This window comes from Sus scrofa, chromosome 11 (genome assembly GCF_000003025.6).
Source record: "Sus scrofa isolate TJ Tabasco breed Duroc chromosome 11, Sscrofa11.1, whole genome shotgun sequence".
Classification (NCBI taxonomy): domain Eukaryota; kingdom Metazoa; phylum Chordata; class Mammalia; order Artiodactyla; family Suidae; genus Sus; species Sus scrofa.
The window spans coordinates 78,519,915-78,538,882 of record NC_010453.5 but is presented as its reverse complement, the minus strand read 5'-3'; the positions used below and the strand labels follow the sequence as shown (position 1 = coordinate 78,538,882).

At 57.5% G+C, this 18,968-nt stretch overlaps 1 protein-coding gene across 1 annotated transcript; it reads right to left on the bottom strand.

Moving 5' to 3' along the window:
- F10 (coagulation factor X) lies at positions 627 to 17,123 on the bottom strand. Its single transcript, NM_001044592.1, is given in 8 exon segments — positions 627 to 1,565; positions 2,591 to 2,708; positions 4,048 to 4,292; positions 6,052 to 6,183; positions 7,316 to 7,429; positions 8,701 to 8,725; positions 15,003 to 15,163; positions 17,036 to 17,123. Coding segments are annotated over 8 exon segments (1,440 nt in total). The 5' UTR covers positions 17,106 to 17,123; the 3' UTR covers positions 627 to 990.

The window sequence follows — 18,968 nt, the reverse complement described above, 5'->3', positions numbered from 1 at the left end:
TCGGCAGAGAGGGACCCAGAGCTGGGCGGTTCCTGGGGGTACGTGGGAGGGCCGCCTGGGGGAACGGATGCTGGGCCGACAGGACGGTCTGTCCACACACGGCCCCGAGTGGCGAAGCCGGGGCTGAGGAAGACCCTTGAGGGCAGAGCCCGATGCCGCAGGGCGTCAGGACTTGGGCTTCCGTGAAGGGCTGGGGAGCCTGGCACTGCCTCCCGGTGAGACCAGGTTTCCTACGGCACTGAGGGCAGGTCGGGGAGCGGCCCGGGGCAGGCTGGGTGAGAACCTCGCTCAGCCCCGCGGAGCAGGGGGTGGCGGGGGGGCAGGTACTCGGAGCGCTGCTGGGGACAGCAGTCCCCCCGCCGGGCGATCAGCGTGGGAGCACCTGCGCGCCTTGCAACTCTGTCCACCTCAGTCTCTTTCTCTGCGTGTTTCCATTGCTCAGTCTCTGCATCTCTGTGTCTGTCTCTCTGTCCTTCTGTGTCTCCGTCGGTCTCTCCTGCCCTCCCCCCACATCCCATATCTCGGGGCTCCCTCCTGTTAAGGGGCCCCAGCTGGGACCAGACTGGTGAGGCAGCTCCCCTGCCTCTGACGCATGGCCTAGGTACCCACGTGAGACACAGGTGTGACACAAAGCGGGTGTTATTTGTGCGGCTCCCCGAGTTCCCACTGGTGCAGAGCCCCCCCAGCTCGCTGGGGACAGAGGCCCTGGCCTTGACTGCAGGAGGGTTCCCTTGAGGCCGTCAGGGGTGGACACACAGACGTGGGCCCCCCAGCTCGACTGTTTCTGGGAAACCGGCCCCCCTCTCCAGGGAGCTGGCCTCTCCCGGTGGTGAAGGGGGCAGCCCCCGCCCCTGCGCCCCCAAACCCCGGGGCGGGGGCTGAACGAGGCCTCCGCCCCGGCCAGAAGGGGAGCGGCCGGGAACCCCCAGTCCCATCCCTGCCTCCGTGGGGCCAGAAGCCACTCGGGGAGGGGTCGCAGCAGCGAGACCTTTACTGGGGGTGCGGCTCCGCCCCGGCCTCCGCCCTGGCTCTCATGGACCGCTCGATCCACTTGAGGAAGTTGGTGACCTTGGTGTAGACGCCGTACTTGCCCCTCCGCGCACACCCTTCGCCCCAGCTGACGATGCCGGTGACGAAGTAGGTGTCCCTGAAGCGGGTGACGTGGGGGCCGCCGCTGTCGCCCTGGCAGGCGTCCTCGGGCTGCTCGTCGTAGCCGGCGCAGAACATGTTGGGGGTGATAAGGAAGCTGCTGGACAGCTTGCAGGTGTTCCTGTCCACGTAGGGCACCTCCAGCATCTTGAGGGTGGACGACGGGCGGCCCCGCTCGTGTGTGCGCCCGAAGCCACTGACGATGCCCGTCTTCTGGGTCAGCAGCGTGGCCTCGGCCCAGTTCTTCTCGGGCAGGCAGGCGGGGGCCACGTTCGTGCGGAAGGTGATGGGCGTCTTGAGCTTGAGCACCGCGATGTCGAAGTCGTAGGTCTCCCTGACGAAGCGGCTGTGCTTCACCGTCACCTCCACCTCGTGCGCTGCCTCGTCGCCCTCCTCCTTCTCCAGGTTGCGGTCGCCTGAGGGCGGGACGCGCCGTCAGCTCGGGCCGCCAGGCCCTGGCTGCGCTGACGTTTTAAAGCAGTTACGGCTCTTTCCCGATTACAGACGGGCGCCTGGCCACTCGAAAGTGGGCGGCACAGGCAGGCACAGCGAGGCCAGGGAAACCCTCTGCGTCCCCGTGGGCAGGGGCCGGGCACAGGGTCTGACCTCCAGGCCTGGCTCCTGATGGGCCAGGTGGGCACCGACCGCCCAGAACCCACACGTGCGGTGAGGGTCACAGCTCAGACTCAGGACGAAAGAACGACTCAAAAGATCTCTTGAGCACTTAGAATCTGATCTCGCAGAAAACAGGCAAAATATTTTGGACGTATCGGGTAACCAGATACATCACTAAAATGAGTATTCTCTATAACCTTAAAAATGAACAATAAAAACGTACTAACTAGACGTTCCCGTTGTGGCTCAGCAGGATACGAAGCCAACTAGTGTCCATGAGGTCGTGGGTTCAATCCCTGGCCTCGTGCAGTGGGTTAAGGATCTGGCGTTGCCCTGAGCTGTGGTGTAGGTCGCAGACGCAGCTCAGACCTGCCGTGGCTCTGGCTGTGGTGTAGGCCAGTGGCTGCAGCTCCGATTTGACCCCTAACTTCCATATGCTGTGGGTGCACCCTAAGAAGCAAAAAAGAAAAAAAAAAAAAAAAAAAGTGCTGTTGACGAGAAAGTTTCCACTGACAGCTGTGGCCGCCCTGGCGGCTGCCCTGGGGCCCACCAGACAGCTCTGAGGTCTGACAGAAGGGGAGACACAGGACAGTGCCTCGGACTGAGCGCGAGGGCAGACGTGCTGGCTGCTCGGGCTCCGGGGTGCTTCCCGCTGAAGAGGCATCAGGGACCCTGCGTGCGCCCCCTCCCCCTTCCTCTGCAAAAGTCCCCCAGCCCCTCCCCGCAGAGCTTCAGGATTTTAACTCCTGTTTCCCACCCGCCTGGTCGGTCTGGTGGCCTCCAAGGGCAGGAGGGCCCTGCCAGGCAGCTGGGGGGTGGCACTTACCTACCCTCACCTTGAATTTCTTGGCCTGGTGGAGGCAGTGGGCCGCCGTGAGCACGTGGAACTCGCTCAGGATGGTGCCGCCACAGAAGCCCTCGTTTTCCTCGTTGACGAGCAGGGCCTGCGGCGGGAGGGGAAGGGGCAGCCCGGGTAGAGCCTGACCTTCCGCAAAGACGGTTAATCCAAGCCCCCCAGCTCCCCAGGCTGGACCGAGGCCCGGGCCTCAGGGTCTTCAGGCTGGAACGAGCTCCGGCCGGCGACCCCCAGCACGGGCTGGTCTGAGAGCCGGCTCTGCACGGACCCCCAGATTCACGGCCCGACTACATGTGCAGCGCGTCGGGGTGCCGCCAGCCCGTGGCTGGTCTCCCGGGGATCCGGTCGGTCGGCTGCTCCCTGATAAGGCGTGGGGCTGGGGAGGGGCCCCTGAGCCCGAGCCTGGCTGGGAGGGAGCAGGGGCGGGCAGCGCCCTGACGCTCCTTTTCCCAGTGCGTGGACGGCCTTCTGCCCCCCCTTCCCGGGCCCTTCTCTGAGGAACAGCCGGGGGAGGGGGGCGAGGGGCAGGTTAAGCCTGAGAGACTCGAAGACGCTGAGGGCCCGCCCATCCTCATCCTGCATGAAGCAGGGGCGTGTGTGCCCTTCTGTGCAAATTTATCCGCTCACAACCCCACTTGACAGGTGACAGGTGCTGAGGGTCAGTCTTCCTAGAGTTGGACAGGGCGGTGCTTCCGACGGTGGACCCCAGGCAGCCGGCTGAGCCTGGGCCCGGCAGCCGGGCAAGGGGCCCTCCCCGCCCCCTCACCGACCGGGTGGGCTCGCAGGCTCCGCTGGCCCCACTCCACGCCAGCAGCGAGGGCTGGGATGCCTGAGGGGTCGCACCTCCCTTCCCAGGTCACAGTGTCACAGGGAGAAGAGGCCCCGCACGTGTGACATCCAGGGCGGCCCCGACGAGCGTCCCTCCCGGGCCCCGCGGCAATCCGGACTCGCCCGGCTGGCGGGGTTCCTGGGGCCGCTCTGGGCTCACTGGCAGCTTCGGCCCTCTAGGGAGGACCACCAGCAGAGCAGAGACCCCAGTCACTGCGTCAGGGAAATGGCACGTCATTTTTCGTGTAAGTCCCCTGTGGTATTTGGGACCTACGCTAAAAATCAGTCACTATTCATCTGAAATTCAAATGTAAGCGGAAGTCTGTTTTCATTTGCTAACCTGGCAACTTCAGTGCAAATCACCAACCAAGCGGGATTTCAGAAACAACATGGTACACCTTTCCCTAAGGTGCCATCTGCCTCGGTAGGACCCAGGTGCTGGGGTAAAAATCTCCCACATCCGAAATGAAACGTAGCGCGGCCTCGGGGGTGCGGCCGCCACTCGCCACCCGGCCCCTCGGCCCCGGCGGGGCTCCCCTCAACCCCCGCCTCACCCCGCCCGGCCCCTTCCGCCGCAGCGGCTCCCGGCCCGCGGGTACCTGCCAGGGGCACTCGCCCTCTCTGCAGTCCCGCCCGCCCACTATCCGGACCAGGCTGCTCTCGTCCTCGTCCTCCTCGGGGCCGGGCTCCGTGTCGTTGAGGCTCAGCAGGTGCAGGGGGCCCTCGGTGGGGCCCAGGTCTCCGGGCTCCTGCTCCGACCGGCCGGCTTCAGGGGCAGCCTCGCTGCCGTGGTCGGCCGACCTCCTGCTGCGGCCCAGGGTGCGCTTCCCACAGGGGAAGGGCTCTGCAAGAAGGGCGCCGCTCAGCACCGCGCCGCCGTCCCCGGGGGTGGGGTGGGGTTCGTGCCAGGTGGGGGCGGGGGGCCTGGGTGCTCAAGCCCATGGTCAGAGGCCCCTGGGGTCCACCGCGTGTGCCAAGATGGGGCGGCCAAGGGTGGGCAGAGGGGAGGCCAGAGCTGGGGCTGCGGCGCCCCTGGGAAAGTCTGTCAACCTGCTCTGTGCTCCACACGCTTCCTAGTGAAACGCCGGAGAAACAGACGTGATCTGGGCAGAGGAGCACTGGCAGAGCTTTGTGAGACAACGCCCAAGGACGGCAGCTGGGGAGCTCCCGCTGCACCGCGGCAGAAACAACCCCGCCACGATCGTAAGGATGCGGGTTCGACCCTGGCCTCGCTCAGTGGGTTAAGGATCTGGCGTGGCTGTGTCTGCGGTGTAGCCGGCAGCTACAGCTCGGATTCGACCCCTAGCCTGGGAACCTCCGTATGACGCGGGTGTAGCCCTAAAAAGCAAAAAAGCAAAAAAAAAAAAAAAAAAAAAAAAGGATAGCTGTCTTTAAACGTGGAAAAAGCCTCGTGCCGGCCTCGTTGCGGGAGCCTCGGTAAAGGGCAAAGCAGGGCAGGGAGAGCTGGGGGCCCGCAGGCCTGAGGTGGGTCCCAGGGGGCTTCTCTCTGCGCCTGGTGTTTATCTAAATCAGACCAGCAACACAGGTCTGGGTGGCCCCGTGGGCCTGGGGGAACGCGCACTCAGTGGCCTGGGTGCTGCTGGCAGGCGATAGAGTTCTTCGCCTCGCGTCAGCTGGTTCTGGGCTGGTGTTTGTAGTCACTGCCCCTGAAATTCTACAGCAGCTGCTCCCTGACTTAGAGCTTTGTACACCAGGAATTCATTTACCTGATTTTACTCTCAAACATCAACCTTGATTTTATATCATTTTTTAGGGCTGCACCTGCAGCATGGAGAAGTTCCCAGGCTAAGGGTCGAATCGGAGCTGTAGCTGCCCGTCTACACCACAGCTCACTGCAACAACGGATCCTTAACCCACTGAGCGAGGCCAGGGATCGAACCCGCAACCTCATGGATACAAGTCGGGTTCTGCTGAACCACAGCAAGAACTCCCTCAAACTTTAAACTGATTTGTGATCATTCCTGGAATTAAAAAAAAAAATTGCAAATGTGTCAACAAATTACTTCTTTTAAAATATTTTTGACCCAGCTTGTTTAAAATCTCATTACCAACAGACACTTAAATCTCACTATCTTCTGCCTGCCGAGGGGCTTAACTTCAATGGAGGCCACCTCTGCAGTGCCCGGCCCCGCCCCAGGGGTGCCAAGGCCAAGATCTGCCCAGGCAAGGGTGTGAGGTGGGGGCTGCCTCCCACCCACGGGACCTGGGCCTGCACTCAGCCCTCCCTTAAGCTTCTGGACCAGACTCGTGGCTTTCATCAAGGAACAAAGTGCCATTACCGTCGGGGCCCACAGAACCCAAATCACTTCTGCAGGGTCCTCGGCCCGCCTCCGGCTCCACGGGCAGCTGGGTGGCCTCGGATCTCCAGGCCAGCCCCCGTGGCCGCTCAGGACCTGCTGCCACAGCCAGGCCCTGTGCCCGGCTCTGCCCAGCATCACCTGCCTGGCCTCACTCCCCCAGCAGTGCTGAGGGCACTCGGCCCGGGTTCAAGCCCTTCACAAAACCGAGGGTCTGCCTGTGAACCGTGAGCCCATCAGGACACGTGCCTCATGCCCCGCGCGTGGCACGTGTCCCCCACCTACCTGTGGAGATGCAGGACTTGCCGTTGTCGCCCAGGATGTACCCGCTGGCGCAGGAGCAGACCACCGAGCTCTGCTCCTCCCGGCAGAACTGGTCACAGTCCCCGTTGTCCAGGCTGCAGAGCTTGCGTGTGACTGTGGGGGGCCGGGAGCTGAGGCTGTGGCCAGGGAGAGGCACCCTGCAAGCCCCCCACCCGCTGGAGCAGAGGGCTGGTCCCCACAGACCGCAGACTGGACGGCACTCAGGGCGGTCCCGATGCCACAGGGAACCACGGCCACGCGGGGGCAAGGCCCTGGGCACCAGGCTTGCGGAAGGCCCTGAGTGCGGGGGTGCAGTGGCCACTCAGAGGGGGTTCCTTGTGGCCGAAGGGATGCAGGGTCCAGCTCCCGCGGGGCAGGAAGCGGGGGCAGCAGCCGGACTCCGGCCGACCCCACAGTCTAGCTGTGCAATCTGGTGAGTTAGTCCAGCCCCTCGGCTCGCGCTCTCACTTGTAAAGCGGTAGAGGCCACTCATCCCCCAGAGAGCCTCCTGGGCGGGCTGAGCAGTCATCACATGCTCCCAGGGCCCACGGGGCACCAACCCCACCCTCGCACCAGTGAGGCCGCCTGGCAGCTGATTTTACGTTTCCCATCTGGCTGGATGGGAAGATGGTCACGGCCAAGGTCAACATTACAGGAACGTCATAAAATGCACAGCAGCCCCGGGGCGGCCGAACTGCACTCAGAGGCCTCTCTGGATGGTGCTCCGTGGAGGAAAATTCCAGAGTGGCCAGTGTAAGGGCAGGTTCTTAACCTTAGAAATTAAGGGTTTAAAGAGAAACGCAAATATCTCTCCTCAGGGAAACCTGGTCTGATGCTAACCTACTTTTTATTAAAAATTAGTCACCGCATTAGGAAAACTCAGGGACTGCTCCATGTGCAGTTAACTGTATCAACGCTTTGTCCTCGGAGAGTCCTGCGCACTCAGCACCGACATCGGTGGGACCCCAGGACCCCGAGGACCAGGACAAACAGCCTCCTCCAAGGAGGGAGACGCAGCGCTCGTTTCCATGGTAACGGCCCTCCCTTCCGCAGCCTCTCGGCGGAGCAGGGCGCTGTCCGGGTCCTCCCACGCTGAGTGGACGGCCGGGCCTTCGGGGACGAGCCCTGCAGCAAGCGCCCGGAGCGGTGGCCAGACTGACCCTCAGGGGAGCGGGGAGGGCTCCTGGGCCTTTTAGGTCCTGTCGTTCCCACCCTGACCCTCAGGTACCCAAGAGGAGGAGCTCACGTAATTCACAGTTTTTGCCTTCGAAGCCTTCGGCACAGGTGCAGTTGTACTCCCCGAGGCCGTCTTTGCACTTGCCCTGGTTCTGGCAAGGGCTGCTTTCACACTGGTCGCCGTCTGCAAAGGAAAATTCGGAAACCAAAGCTTGCGGGCAGTTCCCCAGTCATGCAGACGACTTTGCCACATCGATCTTGGCACATGTTTTCTGGATAACCCGAACGACCTGGATGGGGCCTCCTGTTTCCAGGAATCGAGTTGTCCTCTGTGGACTTGGTGGCTCTGGGTACGTGATGTCCTTATCTAACTGGATTATTGACTGAGCTTTCCACCTTTTGCCAGGACGCTGGACGGTGTTTTTACAATCACAGGCCATATTTTTACATCAGGGTAAGAAGCCCTGGGCTGGGGACCACGAGGGGGCAGCTGGAAGGACAACGGGGGGCTGCTGGGCACCCGATTCTGGGCTGGGTGTACACGAGAGGCGTGTCGGGGCCCCCTCTCCACTGGTCGGGGAAAGCAGACCCTAAGAGCTGCTGGCTGCACCGGCACCGGTGGCCCCGCACACCTCCGAGTGTGTCTGTGCAGTGACACTCAGAGAAATTCGGATATTGTTACCAAAACAAAACACGAGTCATGATTAACACCCTTTCAGACGCAGTCAGCATTCCGTGTGGGTCCCTTCTTGGAGGTCCCAATGTTTCAGACCCAGTTTTTGTTTGTACCTAGTAGGCCTGGATTTAAAAAATTATCATGGCATTTGGTACCCTCGAAGGAGAAGGAAGTTATTTTGTGATTTATTTATTTGTTGATTGTCTTTTTAGGGCCACACCTGCAGCATGCGGAGGTTTCCAGGCTAGGGGTTGAATCGGAGCTACAGCTGCTGGCCTACACCACAGCCACAGCCACACCAGATCCCAACCGCGTCTGCGAGCTCCACCACAGCCTCTCAGAAGAGCAGGGCAGTGTCCCAGTCCTCCCGAGTGGGACAGCCCTTGTGTTTGGCCGCCTACAGCGGCAACACCGGATCCTTAACCCGCTGAGCGAGGCCCGGGACGGAACCCGCAACCTCGTCATTCCTAGTGGGATTCCTTTCCTCTGCGCCATAAGGGGAACTCCTGCTCTCGGCTCTTTAAAAGTGGCAGTTGATTCCTGAGAATAAACTTGTTAAGCAAGCAACCAAACCAGAATTTGTATAAAGCTATTAGAAGAAACTATTTTACAGTGACTATTATGGAAACACTCAGAGGGGAAGAATCTTAAAGGAGTAAAATTTAAACAGGAGCAGAAAGGAATTTCAGGAAACGTTTTCAACATTTGACTACAGTCCTTCCCAATTTAAATACCCCGTGAAGCCCTTTCACTTAGGGTTAAAACAGAAAGCATCTCACCTTTGTATTTATTCCAGAATTCATCCTAAAAGGGAAAAAGCGTTTAAAATGATTAGGAAAACAGACATTTTACACCACCACCAACCACAATCTAGTGACTCAACCTGAAGGGGATATTTCTCAAACAGAGGTCATTTCCTGGAACACGTTGCTCAAGAACGCTTCAATCTAAAAGGGAAAGTTCTTCCAGTCTTCCGCATCTGTAAAGCGGAGGCTCTGATCATCATTCCAAAAAAATGTCTGTATAGTGAATTATCACATCACCAAACCGCCTAGCATCCGTTTTCTTGCTTGCTCACAACTGATCATAGCATCTGGGAAACACTTTATAGTACTGAATTTCCTTTGCTAGCCTGCATGCTAGCAAACCGCTAATCACGTGATCACAATCAAGCGTTTCACACCGAGGGCTCCCAGTGGGGCTCTCGCAGTAATGAAGCCAACAGCACCCATGAGCACGAGGGTTTGATCCCTGGCCTCCCGCAGCGGGTCAAGGATCCAGAGCTGCTGCGAGCTGTGGTGTAGGCTGTAGATGCGGCTCGGATCTGGTGTGGCTGTGGCTGTGGTGTAGGCCAGCAGCTGTAGCTCTGATTTGACCCCTAGCCTGGGCACTGCCATGTGCCGCACGAGTGGCCCTAAAAAAAAAAAAAGAAAGAAAGAAAAAGAAAGGAATTTCACATAATTTGCACCAAGTGTAAGTAATTTCATGTTATTCTTTCCTGAACCATGTAAGTTCATATAAGTCCTGTTTGGTTTTCACTAATTTCTGTTTGAAGAAACTGCTGAGACAATAGCAACGGAAGTAAAATCCCTGAAGCAATTACTTAGATTCAGAAGCAAACTGAAAACTTTATGTATCGGGTTCAAACACTGTAATACATTCATCATGACAAATCATTGTAATTGCTAAATATTACAGAGTGTTTTATTAATTTCATCATGTAAATCATTATCATATAATAATTTGCTACCATGACTTAAACCAACACACACACTCAAGCCTTTATGTAAAGAATCAGCGCCATACTGTATCTAGCCCTACATGGATATCACTTTAAGATTAATAAGAATCATTACACATTTTTCTTTTTTTTTTTTTTAAGGGCCGCACCTGTGGCATATGGAGGTTGCCAGGCTAGGGGTCAAATCAGAGCCGTAGCCGCTGACCTACACCACAGCCACAGCCACTCGGGATCCGAGTCATGTCTGCGACCTACACCACAGGTCACGGCAACACCAGATCCTCAACCCAGTGAGCGAGGCCTGGGATCGAAACTGCGTCTTCATGGATGCTGAAGATTTGTTTCTGCTGAGCCACAACAGGAACTCCTAATAAGAATCATTTAATGTTACAGCATGTTTTCCAGACACCATGCTCCGTCATCTCACATGCACACCTAGTACCCATGAGGATGCTGGTTCCATCCCTGGGCTTGCTCAGCGGGTTAAAGACCTGGTGCTGCCATGAGCTGTGGTGTAGGCTACAGATGTGGCTCGGATCCCTGGGTGCTGTGGCTGTACTGCAGGCCGGCAGCTGCAGCTCTAATTTGACCCCTAGCATGAGAGCTTCCACATGTTGTGGGTGCAGCCCTAAAAAAAAGGGGGGGGGAGAGAAACAGATTGTACCACAAATGGTTTGCTCTATTTCACACCCCAAGCCGACCCAGGTCAAAGATTCAATGAAGGATCAGAGAACTGGAGAATAATCATTATGTTACTTGAGAAAAACGATAATTGGTAATTACCTTTTAAAGGACATCAAGAGCCTATTTAACACTAAAAAAAAAATGTTCATAGTTTTAAAATATATATATTTGCTATTGTAGTAGGTTCATTAGCGTCTCCCCCCAGGCCTCAATCTACCTCAGAATTTGACCTGAATTGGAAATAGGGTTTTTGCAGATGTAGTTACGGATCCAGATAAAATCGTACTGGGTCAGGGTGGACCCTAAGCCTTTATAAAACATCGGTTGCGGAGTTCCCGTTGTGGTGCAGCGGTTAACGAATCCGACTAGGAACTATGAGGTTGCAGGTTCGGTCCCTGCCCTTGCTCAGTGGGTGAACGATCCGGTGTTGCCGTGAGCTGTGGTGTAGGTCGCAGACGCGGCTCGGATCCCGCGTTGCTGTGGCTCTGGCGTAGGCCGGTGGCTATGGCTCCAACTCTACCCCTAGCCTGGGAACCTCCATATGCCACAGGGGCAGCCCAAGAAATACCAAAAAAAAAGAAAAAAAAAAAAAAGTGAAAACATCGGTTGGCCATGTTAGTGTGGGGTCCACATGTGGCTTTTTTTTTTTTTTTTTTTTTTGGCTTTTTTGTCTTTTTAGGGCTGCACCCTTGGCACACGGAGGTTCCCAGGCTGGGGTGGAATCAGAGCTGTAGCTACCGGCCTATGCCACAGCCACAGCCACATCAGAGTTGAGCCACGCCTGCGACCTACACCACAGCTTGTGGCAACACCCGATCCTAAACCCACTGAGCAAGGGCGGGGATCGCACCCGCAACCTCATGGTTCCTCATCGGATTTGTTTCTGCTGTGCCATGACAGGAACTCCCACGTGTGGACTTTTTATTCTGTTCTGTTGATCGAAGTGTTTATTCCTTTACCAACACTGCTTATGGGCAATCCATCTCTGAGGTTAATACAGCTTTATGGTAAGTCTTTAAATTGCATAGTACGACTTTCTCAAAATAGTTTTATGTATTCCAATTCCTTTGCTTTACTGTATTTCAAGTTTTAGGATCAACTAATGGGAACTTTATTGGCATTGCATTAAATCTATAGATCAAATTGGAGAGAATCAACATCTTAATAGTTAAGTCTTTCAAACCATAAACATTCTATGTCTACTTATTTAGGTCTTCTTTAATTTATTTTTGTCTTTTTAGGGCCGTTCCTGCGGCATATGGAGGTTCCCCGGCTAGGGGTCCAATCGGAACTGTCGCCACCAGCCTTCGCCAGAGCCACAGCAACACCAAATCTGAGCCACATCTGCGACCTACACCACAGCTCACGGCCACGCCAGATCCTTAACCCACTGAGCAAGGCCAGGGATTGAACCCGCAACGTCATGGTTCCTAGTCGGATTCGTTTCCGCTGCGCCCGACAAGAACTCCCTAGGTCCTCTTTAATTTCTTTCATTAGCGTTCTGTACAGATTTCAGCATACACACCCTGTACGTGCTTTATTAGACTTACGCCGCTATCTTCCTTTGGAGCCATACTAAGTGGCGTTAAGTATTCTGGGGGGAGTTCCCATTGCGGCTCAGTGGAAATGAACATACATACTTATGTCTCTAATTACCTTGCTGCTAGATGGGTATGCGATTAACATTTGTGTACTGACCTTGTATTCTGTGGCCTTGCCTGGCAGATACATTTTAGGAGTATTTTTTTCAGACTGCATGGGACTTTCTACATAGGTAATCATGTCACTTGCAAACAGGGGTAGTTTTCTTCTTCTTGACTTACTGTTAAATCTTCCTATGCCAGCGCTTCAGTGCCAGCACAATGCAGAACAGGGACTACTGGAAACGGACATCCGTGCCTTGCTCCCAGCCTTCGGGGGGGGGGTGGAGGCATTCAGTTTGTACTGTAAGTCCGATATCAGTTGTAGGCTCCTTGTTAATCATCTTTATCAGGTTGAAGAAGTTCCCTTTTCTTTTTCGGCTGCCACGCAGCACGTCGAGTTCCTGGACCAGGGATCGGATTCAAGCTGCAGCTGTGACCCATGCCCATCTGCCACCAGATCCTTAACCCACTGTGCCGGGCCAGGGATCGAACCCGCATCCTGGTGGTGCAGAGACACCACCAATTCCATTGTGCCACAGGGGACGCTAAGAAGTCCCCTTTTAACTGTAGTTTGCGGACAGGTTTTATCGTGAATGGATGTTGCATTTTGTTAGGTGCTTTTCCTGCCTCCGTAGATATGACCCCCTGGATTTTCCTCTTTGTTAATACAGTGGATTACAGCCCTGATTTTCAAATATTGAGCCAGCTTTGTGTGCCCTAGGTAAACCGATGCAGTCATTATGTAGTCATCTTTTCTCACTATAGTGCTCTATTCAATTTGCTAAGACTTTGTTGAGAATTTTTGAGAGCTTCATGAGTGACAGTTATATAGCTTTCTTTTTTTTTTTTTGTCTTTTTGCCATTTCTTGGGCCGCTCCTGCGGCATATGGAGGTTCCCAGGCTAGGGGTCAAATTGGAGCTGTAGCCACTGGCCTACGCCAGAGCCACAGCAATGGGGGATCTGAGCTGCGTCTGCAACCTACGCCACAGCTCACAGCAACGCCGTATCCTTAACCCACTAAGCGAGGCCAGGGATCGAACCCGCAACCTCATGGTTCCTAGTCGGATTCCTTAACCACTACGCCACAACAGGAATGCCAGCTTTCTCTTTCTTCCTCCCTCTTCCCTTCCCTCCTTTTCTTTCTCTCTCTCCCTCCCTTCTTTCTTTCGTCTTTGTGGATCTTGGTATCAGGTTGATGCTGATCTAAAACAAACTGAGGAGTTCCTATTGTGACTCAGCAGTTAATGAGCCCAACTAGTATCCATGAAGACTCAGGTTCGATCCCTGGCCTTGCTCAGGGGGTTAAGGATCCAGCATTGCTGTGAGCTGTCATGTGGGTTGCAGCCATGGCTTGGATCCTGCATTGTTGAGGCTATGGTGGAGGCATAGGCTGGCACCTGCTGCTCTGGTTCAACCTCTAGCCTGGGAACTTCCATATGCCTTGGGCATGGCCCTTGGCGGGGGGGCCTTTGTGGTCTGAGGTGGAGGATATTCAGTAGCTTTTGCCACACAGCTGTGTCATCTATGATTTTTTAGTTTCTTCAGCTCTGAAGAGGTTAGTTTCTGGCAGCTTCACCCCAGGGCTTTCTCGAGCTCTTCTACTTTGCTGATTCTCTGCAAGGGTGGGATGAGGCCAATCTCAGGGATGTGGCTTGCTGGGCCATCTGGATGGGGGGTGACCTTGTAACTGCCTGTGATATGGGTCATGACCCCTGATATATTATCCACAATCTCGTGAGATCATACTCGGTAAAACTCACAGGTGCTGAGTTCAAGTCAAAGCACATGGAACTGGGATGGAACATCCCAGACCTGGTCCAGGCCGCCCACTACCAGCATCTTACAGCAGGGTCCTGGAGCAGTTCTTACCCATCAGTTCCTGTCCAGCCTGCTGTGGCAGGGGATGGAAAGCTTAGCTACAGCTCCCCTTGAAGCCACGTTTATCACAGGGCTAGGAACCCAAATCCACCCAAGAAACTTCTTCCATATGTAATGACCTTAGTGTGGATGATTCGTTTCTTCCTCACAAAGTCATTTAGGCTCAAGTGCAAGCATCACCAATGATACTGCCTTTCCCTGTCTTTGGGCCAAAATGGGGATGAGGTGCACTCCTGAGCAAGGAGACCGCAGCGGGGCTTCCGGAGAGTGATGCTTTGTGTGGCCTTCTTGGTTTTCCAGGATCGTCTGGGACTATGCCTGTCACCCCACGGTGGCCTGTTCTGATATCAGGCAACTCTTCCTACGTTCTCTTGAATTGGCCGAGACTTGCAACCTGACCCGTCCCCAAGGGCACAGAAGATGAGCTTTCTCCAGACGCCACCTGCCGCCTTTAAGGTGGGTCGGCCTGGTGGGGTCCAGGCTGCAGCGAGTGGGCTGCAGGCTGTATGCGAGCCTTTGTGGCTCGGCCCCCCAGCGCCCAGAGTCAGCTGGACGCTCCACTGCCTGCCTGCGGTGTGGACAGGCGTGGGCGGCTCCGCTGCCCCGGGTGAGGACAGGTCCGCTGTCCGTGGCCAGGCTGTCTCTTGGCTCCTGCTTGGCCTCCTTTTCCACTTTCTCCCCAGCCTTGAAGTGTCTTCAGCTCACTCCGCCTCAGCTTCGGCTGGAGGTCATCAGCCTCCACCTTGGCTGCACTGCGTTACCCGCCCTCAGGGCCTGACCCCACGCGGCAGGTGGCGAAAGCCTCTCAGCGACTTCCCACTTCCGGGGTAGCCTCCGAGGCCCCGCCTCTTCCGGGGCGGATGGCGCGGGTCAGGCAGCTGCTGCTGCGGCGGCTGCTGCTGCGCAAGCGCGGGGCGGGGCCTGGCGGCCGTGTCCTCCCTGCGCCTGCGCGCCGGCCCTGCGCTGCCGGGCGGGGGGGGGGAGGAGGAGCCGCCTGGGCGCGGGCCCAGGTGACCTGCGCGGCTCCGTCCCGCGAGGCAACGGCAAGGCTGGGGCGAACGTTCTGTGTTTTCGACTTGCCGTTGCCGGAGCCCTGTAACTGCCTCGTGCCACGCGCCCGCCCCCACCCCTTACCGTCTTCTGCTGGTCCTCGAAGACCTCGCGGGCCTCCTCGTAGGAGCAGGTCTCCTCCAGGCACTCCCTCTCCAGGTTGCCCTTCTTCATCTCCTCCCAAAACGAGTTGGCCCTCCGGGCCCTCTCCAGGACGCTGTGGGCCCGGTCGCGGGGGAGGAACACTGGGGTGGGAAAGGATGCACGCTGTCACCTCCTCCACCCTCGTGCAGGAGTGTGTCGCTCGTGCTGTCACCACCCTCACGACGCCTCCAGAGTTACACGGAAAGGTCTGCTCGAACCCTCTCTGGAAGTCGCCCTTCTCGGAGGACTTCCAGGTCACTGTCGCCCCGGGCCCCTCCCCTCTGTCCCTTGGCTCAGGAGGGGTGTCCCCTCCACCCCTGCTCCACCCCAGCCCCACCCACACTTCCAGGTCTGAGCTTTGCATTAAGTGGGGGGTCATGCCACGGTTGGGCACGGTCGCAATTAACAGTATGGATTATATCAAGTCCCCGGACAGACATACACATGATTGAAACAAAAATTTCAAGAAGAGGTACCTAGAACCATTTTCTACAAAGTAGTACTTATTACAGAATTTTCTATTTGATTCTGTTCTATTTCATTAAAAAAAAAACAAACACTAAATTGATTTCGTGACTCACATGAGTCATGACCTGTGGAGTAAAATGTGTCTCTGGGTCCCCCCATGGTAAGTGCTGAGTTGTCCCTACCTCTCACTGTCTGCTCTGTCTCACCCACACCTCTTCCCTCTTTCATTGTTAGGTGGGAGGCCCTGGCTCTTGGCTCCGCTTTCTTGACCTCTTTTTTCTTTTTTCTTTTTTTGTCTTTTTAGGGCTGCACCTGCGGCATACGGAGGTTCCCAGGCTAGGGGTGGAATTGGAGCTTCAACTGCCGGCCTACGCCACAGCCACAGCAACTCAGGATCCGAGCCGCATCTGCAACCTACACCACAGCTCACGTCAACACTGGGTCCTTAACCCACCGAGCAAGGCCAGGGATCGAACCCACAACCTCATGGTTCCTAGTCGGGTTCGCTAACCGCTGAGCCACAATGGGAACTCCAGGTAGATGTTTCTAGTCTGACCTTTCATCCTGAGCTGTGTTGGCTGCTGTCTCACCGCACTGGATGTTTCCCCTTCTCCCAGAGCTCCAGATGCTGCATGAATGAGACTAAAAAGCAGAACTGCAGAATCCACTGTCTGCAGTGGCAAGGACACCGTGGTCCCCTGCTCCTGAGTATTGGCAAATGGGAGTTCCGATACCTGCTTCTTAGAGTTGTTTTCAAGAGTGTATAAAAGTCCTAGTGCTTAGTTGGTAAACACTAGGTGCTCAGTAAGTGTTAGTTTCCTCGCAACCTCAAATTGCTTTCCCTTCCAAAGGCCCCCTTTGTTTTAGGGACGGATGTTTTCCCAGACTGTTCTCTGTGAGTCCTTCCCCATTGCTCCAAACGTCCGCTCCTCTGGAAAGCTCTTGCTTTGAGATACACCCCAGGCATCCTTTCTCTCCTGCACCCTCACCCACCTGGTCCCCTGCCCCCCGCCCCCTCACTCTGTTTTTCTCCTCACTTGTCATCTTCTCCCACCACCCCAGTCTCCTGACTCCCCCTCACCCAGAATGCAAGCAGGCCCTGGGGGCCACCACTCTGCTCTCTCCAGCCTTTGCTTCTTCCCTCTCTGGCGTCCTCCTGGGCAGCCCAGGGGCCCCCAATCTATCCAGCCTCAAATTGGGCAGCCCCTTCCCCTGGCCCAGCCAGCCTGAAGGGAGGCACTGGCTCTTCCCCTGCGGTGGACACTCCTCCTCTCCTAGGGCGGAGGAGGGGGCTTCTCCTCCTCTGCCTGCCCCTCCCCCTGCCCCGCCCCCCCTTCTGCCTGTCTTTGTGACCTGCCATCAGATGGCACAGGGAGGCATACCTGGCCCTTGCTGCCCTTGGCTGGAATCACTGAGCCCGGCAGCCCATGCCAGCCTGGCTCAGGGGGCTCCTCCCACCCCCCTCCCTGGCCACCCCTGCCGTCGGCAGGGTGAGGGGCACTCACCACTTCCCCCTGGAAGCAGAAGGCCAGCCAGGGAGGCGCTGAGCAGGACGAGGCTCGGCAGGCCCACCATGGTGTGGCCAAGGACAGTGTCTCTGTCCCTTCTGTGACAGGCCTTGGGGCAAGGTTCGCTCACCGGGGCCGAGGGGGGCTGGTTGTCCTGCTGATCACGGCCTCCTGATTGGAGCCTGGGCCTGCTGGGGCGGAGGGAGCAGTCAGGGGCAGGTGACTGCACTGAGGGCATGGCCACCCTGGCCTTTGAAGCCTGGGGAGGTCCCAGCCCAACCACGTCCGGCTCAGGAGCCACGTCCAGGGCCTGCTGCCGGCACAGAAGCTCTTTGTTGGGAGAAAGAGTGAACGCATCACTTTATCATTTGCAGGTATTTTCATCCAGCTCTTATTTCATCCTTACACCCACAGTAAAAGCTGAGCACCAGAGCTCCCCGGTGGCTCAGCGGGTTAGGGATCTGGAGTCACTGCTGTGGCTCGGGTTCCACCCCTGGTCCCGGAACTTCCGTGTGCTGCGAGTGAAGCCAAAACGAAAGCAACTACCATGTCATTTCCCCATCTTCTCTCTAGGACAGAAAACTGGGGTTTAGAGAGACTTGCAGCGTCAGCCCATGGCCTTTTGTGGGCTGCCGTGGGGTCAGGACCCAGGGCGTTGCGCCCCCGTGTTCTCCGTTTCCCTTGGTCTGAGACCATCCTGCTCACAGACTCTGTCCCCAGCTGGTATCACAGACTGTCCTGGCGCTGGTCCTTCACCCGCAAGTCAGCTTGTGCCATCATGCCCAAGTTCAGGGGCTGCGCACGGGCTCCCGCGGGCACTCGGCAGGGGCACCCCGGGCGGTGTCCCTGGGGGAGGGGCTCTGCAGGGCCGCGTGTGACCCGCTGACTACAGGACATGTTGGCCCGAGGTTGAGAGGGGCTGTGCCAGGAGGGGCTGCGGGATGAGCCTCTTGGCCCCACGATGAAGCCACGGTGGCCCAGACAGGTGTCACCTGAGCAGCCAGATGGGGGCTGCTTAGGGGGAGGAGCCCTGAGGTCGGAGGCCTCCCAGTGGAGTCTGTTTCTCACTTGTGCAAAGCCCAGCCCAGGTCATCAGGCGACATTGGTGGTGGCTTCGTCCCCAGCCTTCACCTGCAGCCTGTCCAGGCCCCTCCCTCAGGGAGGCCAGGGAGGACGGTGGGCCTGGGACACCCTCTCAGCATGGGCATCTGAGCAGGAGTCTTGCCTGGGAGGCCCCAGCGCCAGGGCCACGTGTACCTAGAACAGACCTCGGTCTCAGGTCTGGGCAGGAGGGGTGTGCACCACGCCAGGCCCTGGCCGCCCTCCCAGCCGGGAACTGCCTGGCACCACAGTTGCAGGACACGGCCAAGCTCCTCAGCTGCCCAGCTCTGCGGCCAGAGGCCAGGCTCCGGGGAGCAAGGCCTGGGAACTACCGGTGGCGTGTGGGCCCTGCTCTGTCCCGCACGCTGAGCTCACCTGACCGTCCGACGCCCATGGTCACTTGGCTTGTCTGCTGCTGTCTCCAGCACCTGGAGAGGTATCTGGCACGCAGCAGGTGCTCAGTAAACACCGGTGACCAGGACTGTCCTGAAACGCCCCTGCTGGGCACCCAGGCCAGGGCCGGTCCTTTGCCAGGTTGTGGGTGTGACATGCAGAGCTGGTCCCTGGGCCCTCCCGGCCTGGTCTCTGTGCTGCTGCAGCTCTGCACGGGCAGCACGTGGGTGAGACGGCTCCTTGTGAGCCGGGCCCCGCCCCAGCACCCAGGGTCAGGGGTGGAGGGGACCCATGCGGTCACGGCCGGGGAAAGCGAGGCTGAGCAGGGCCCGCCCGGAGCCGCTGAACGCCGGCCTCCCCTTGCTCTCCAGGAGGAGGGCAGCCAGCTTGTTTCCAGGAAGAGACAGGAGGCTTGCTGGGCTCGGGAGACCTCGGG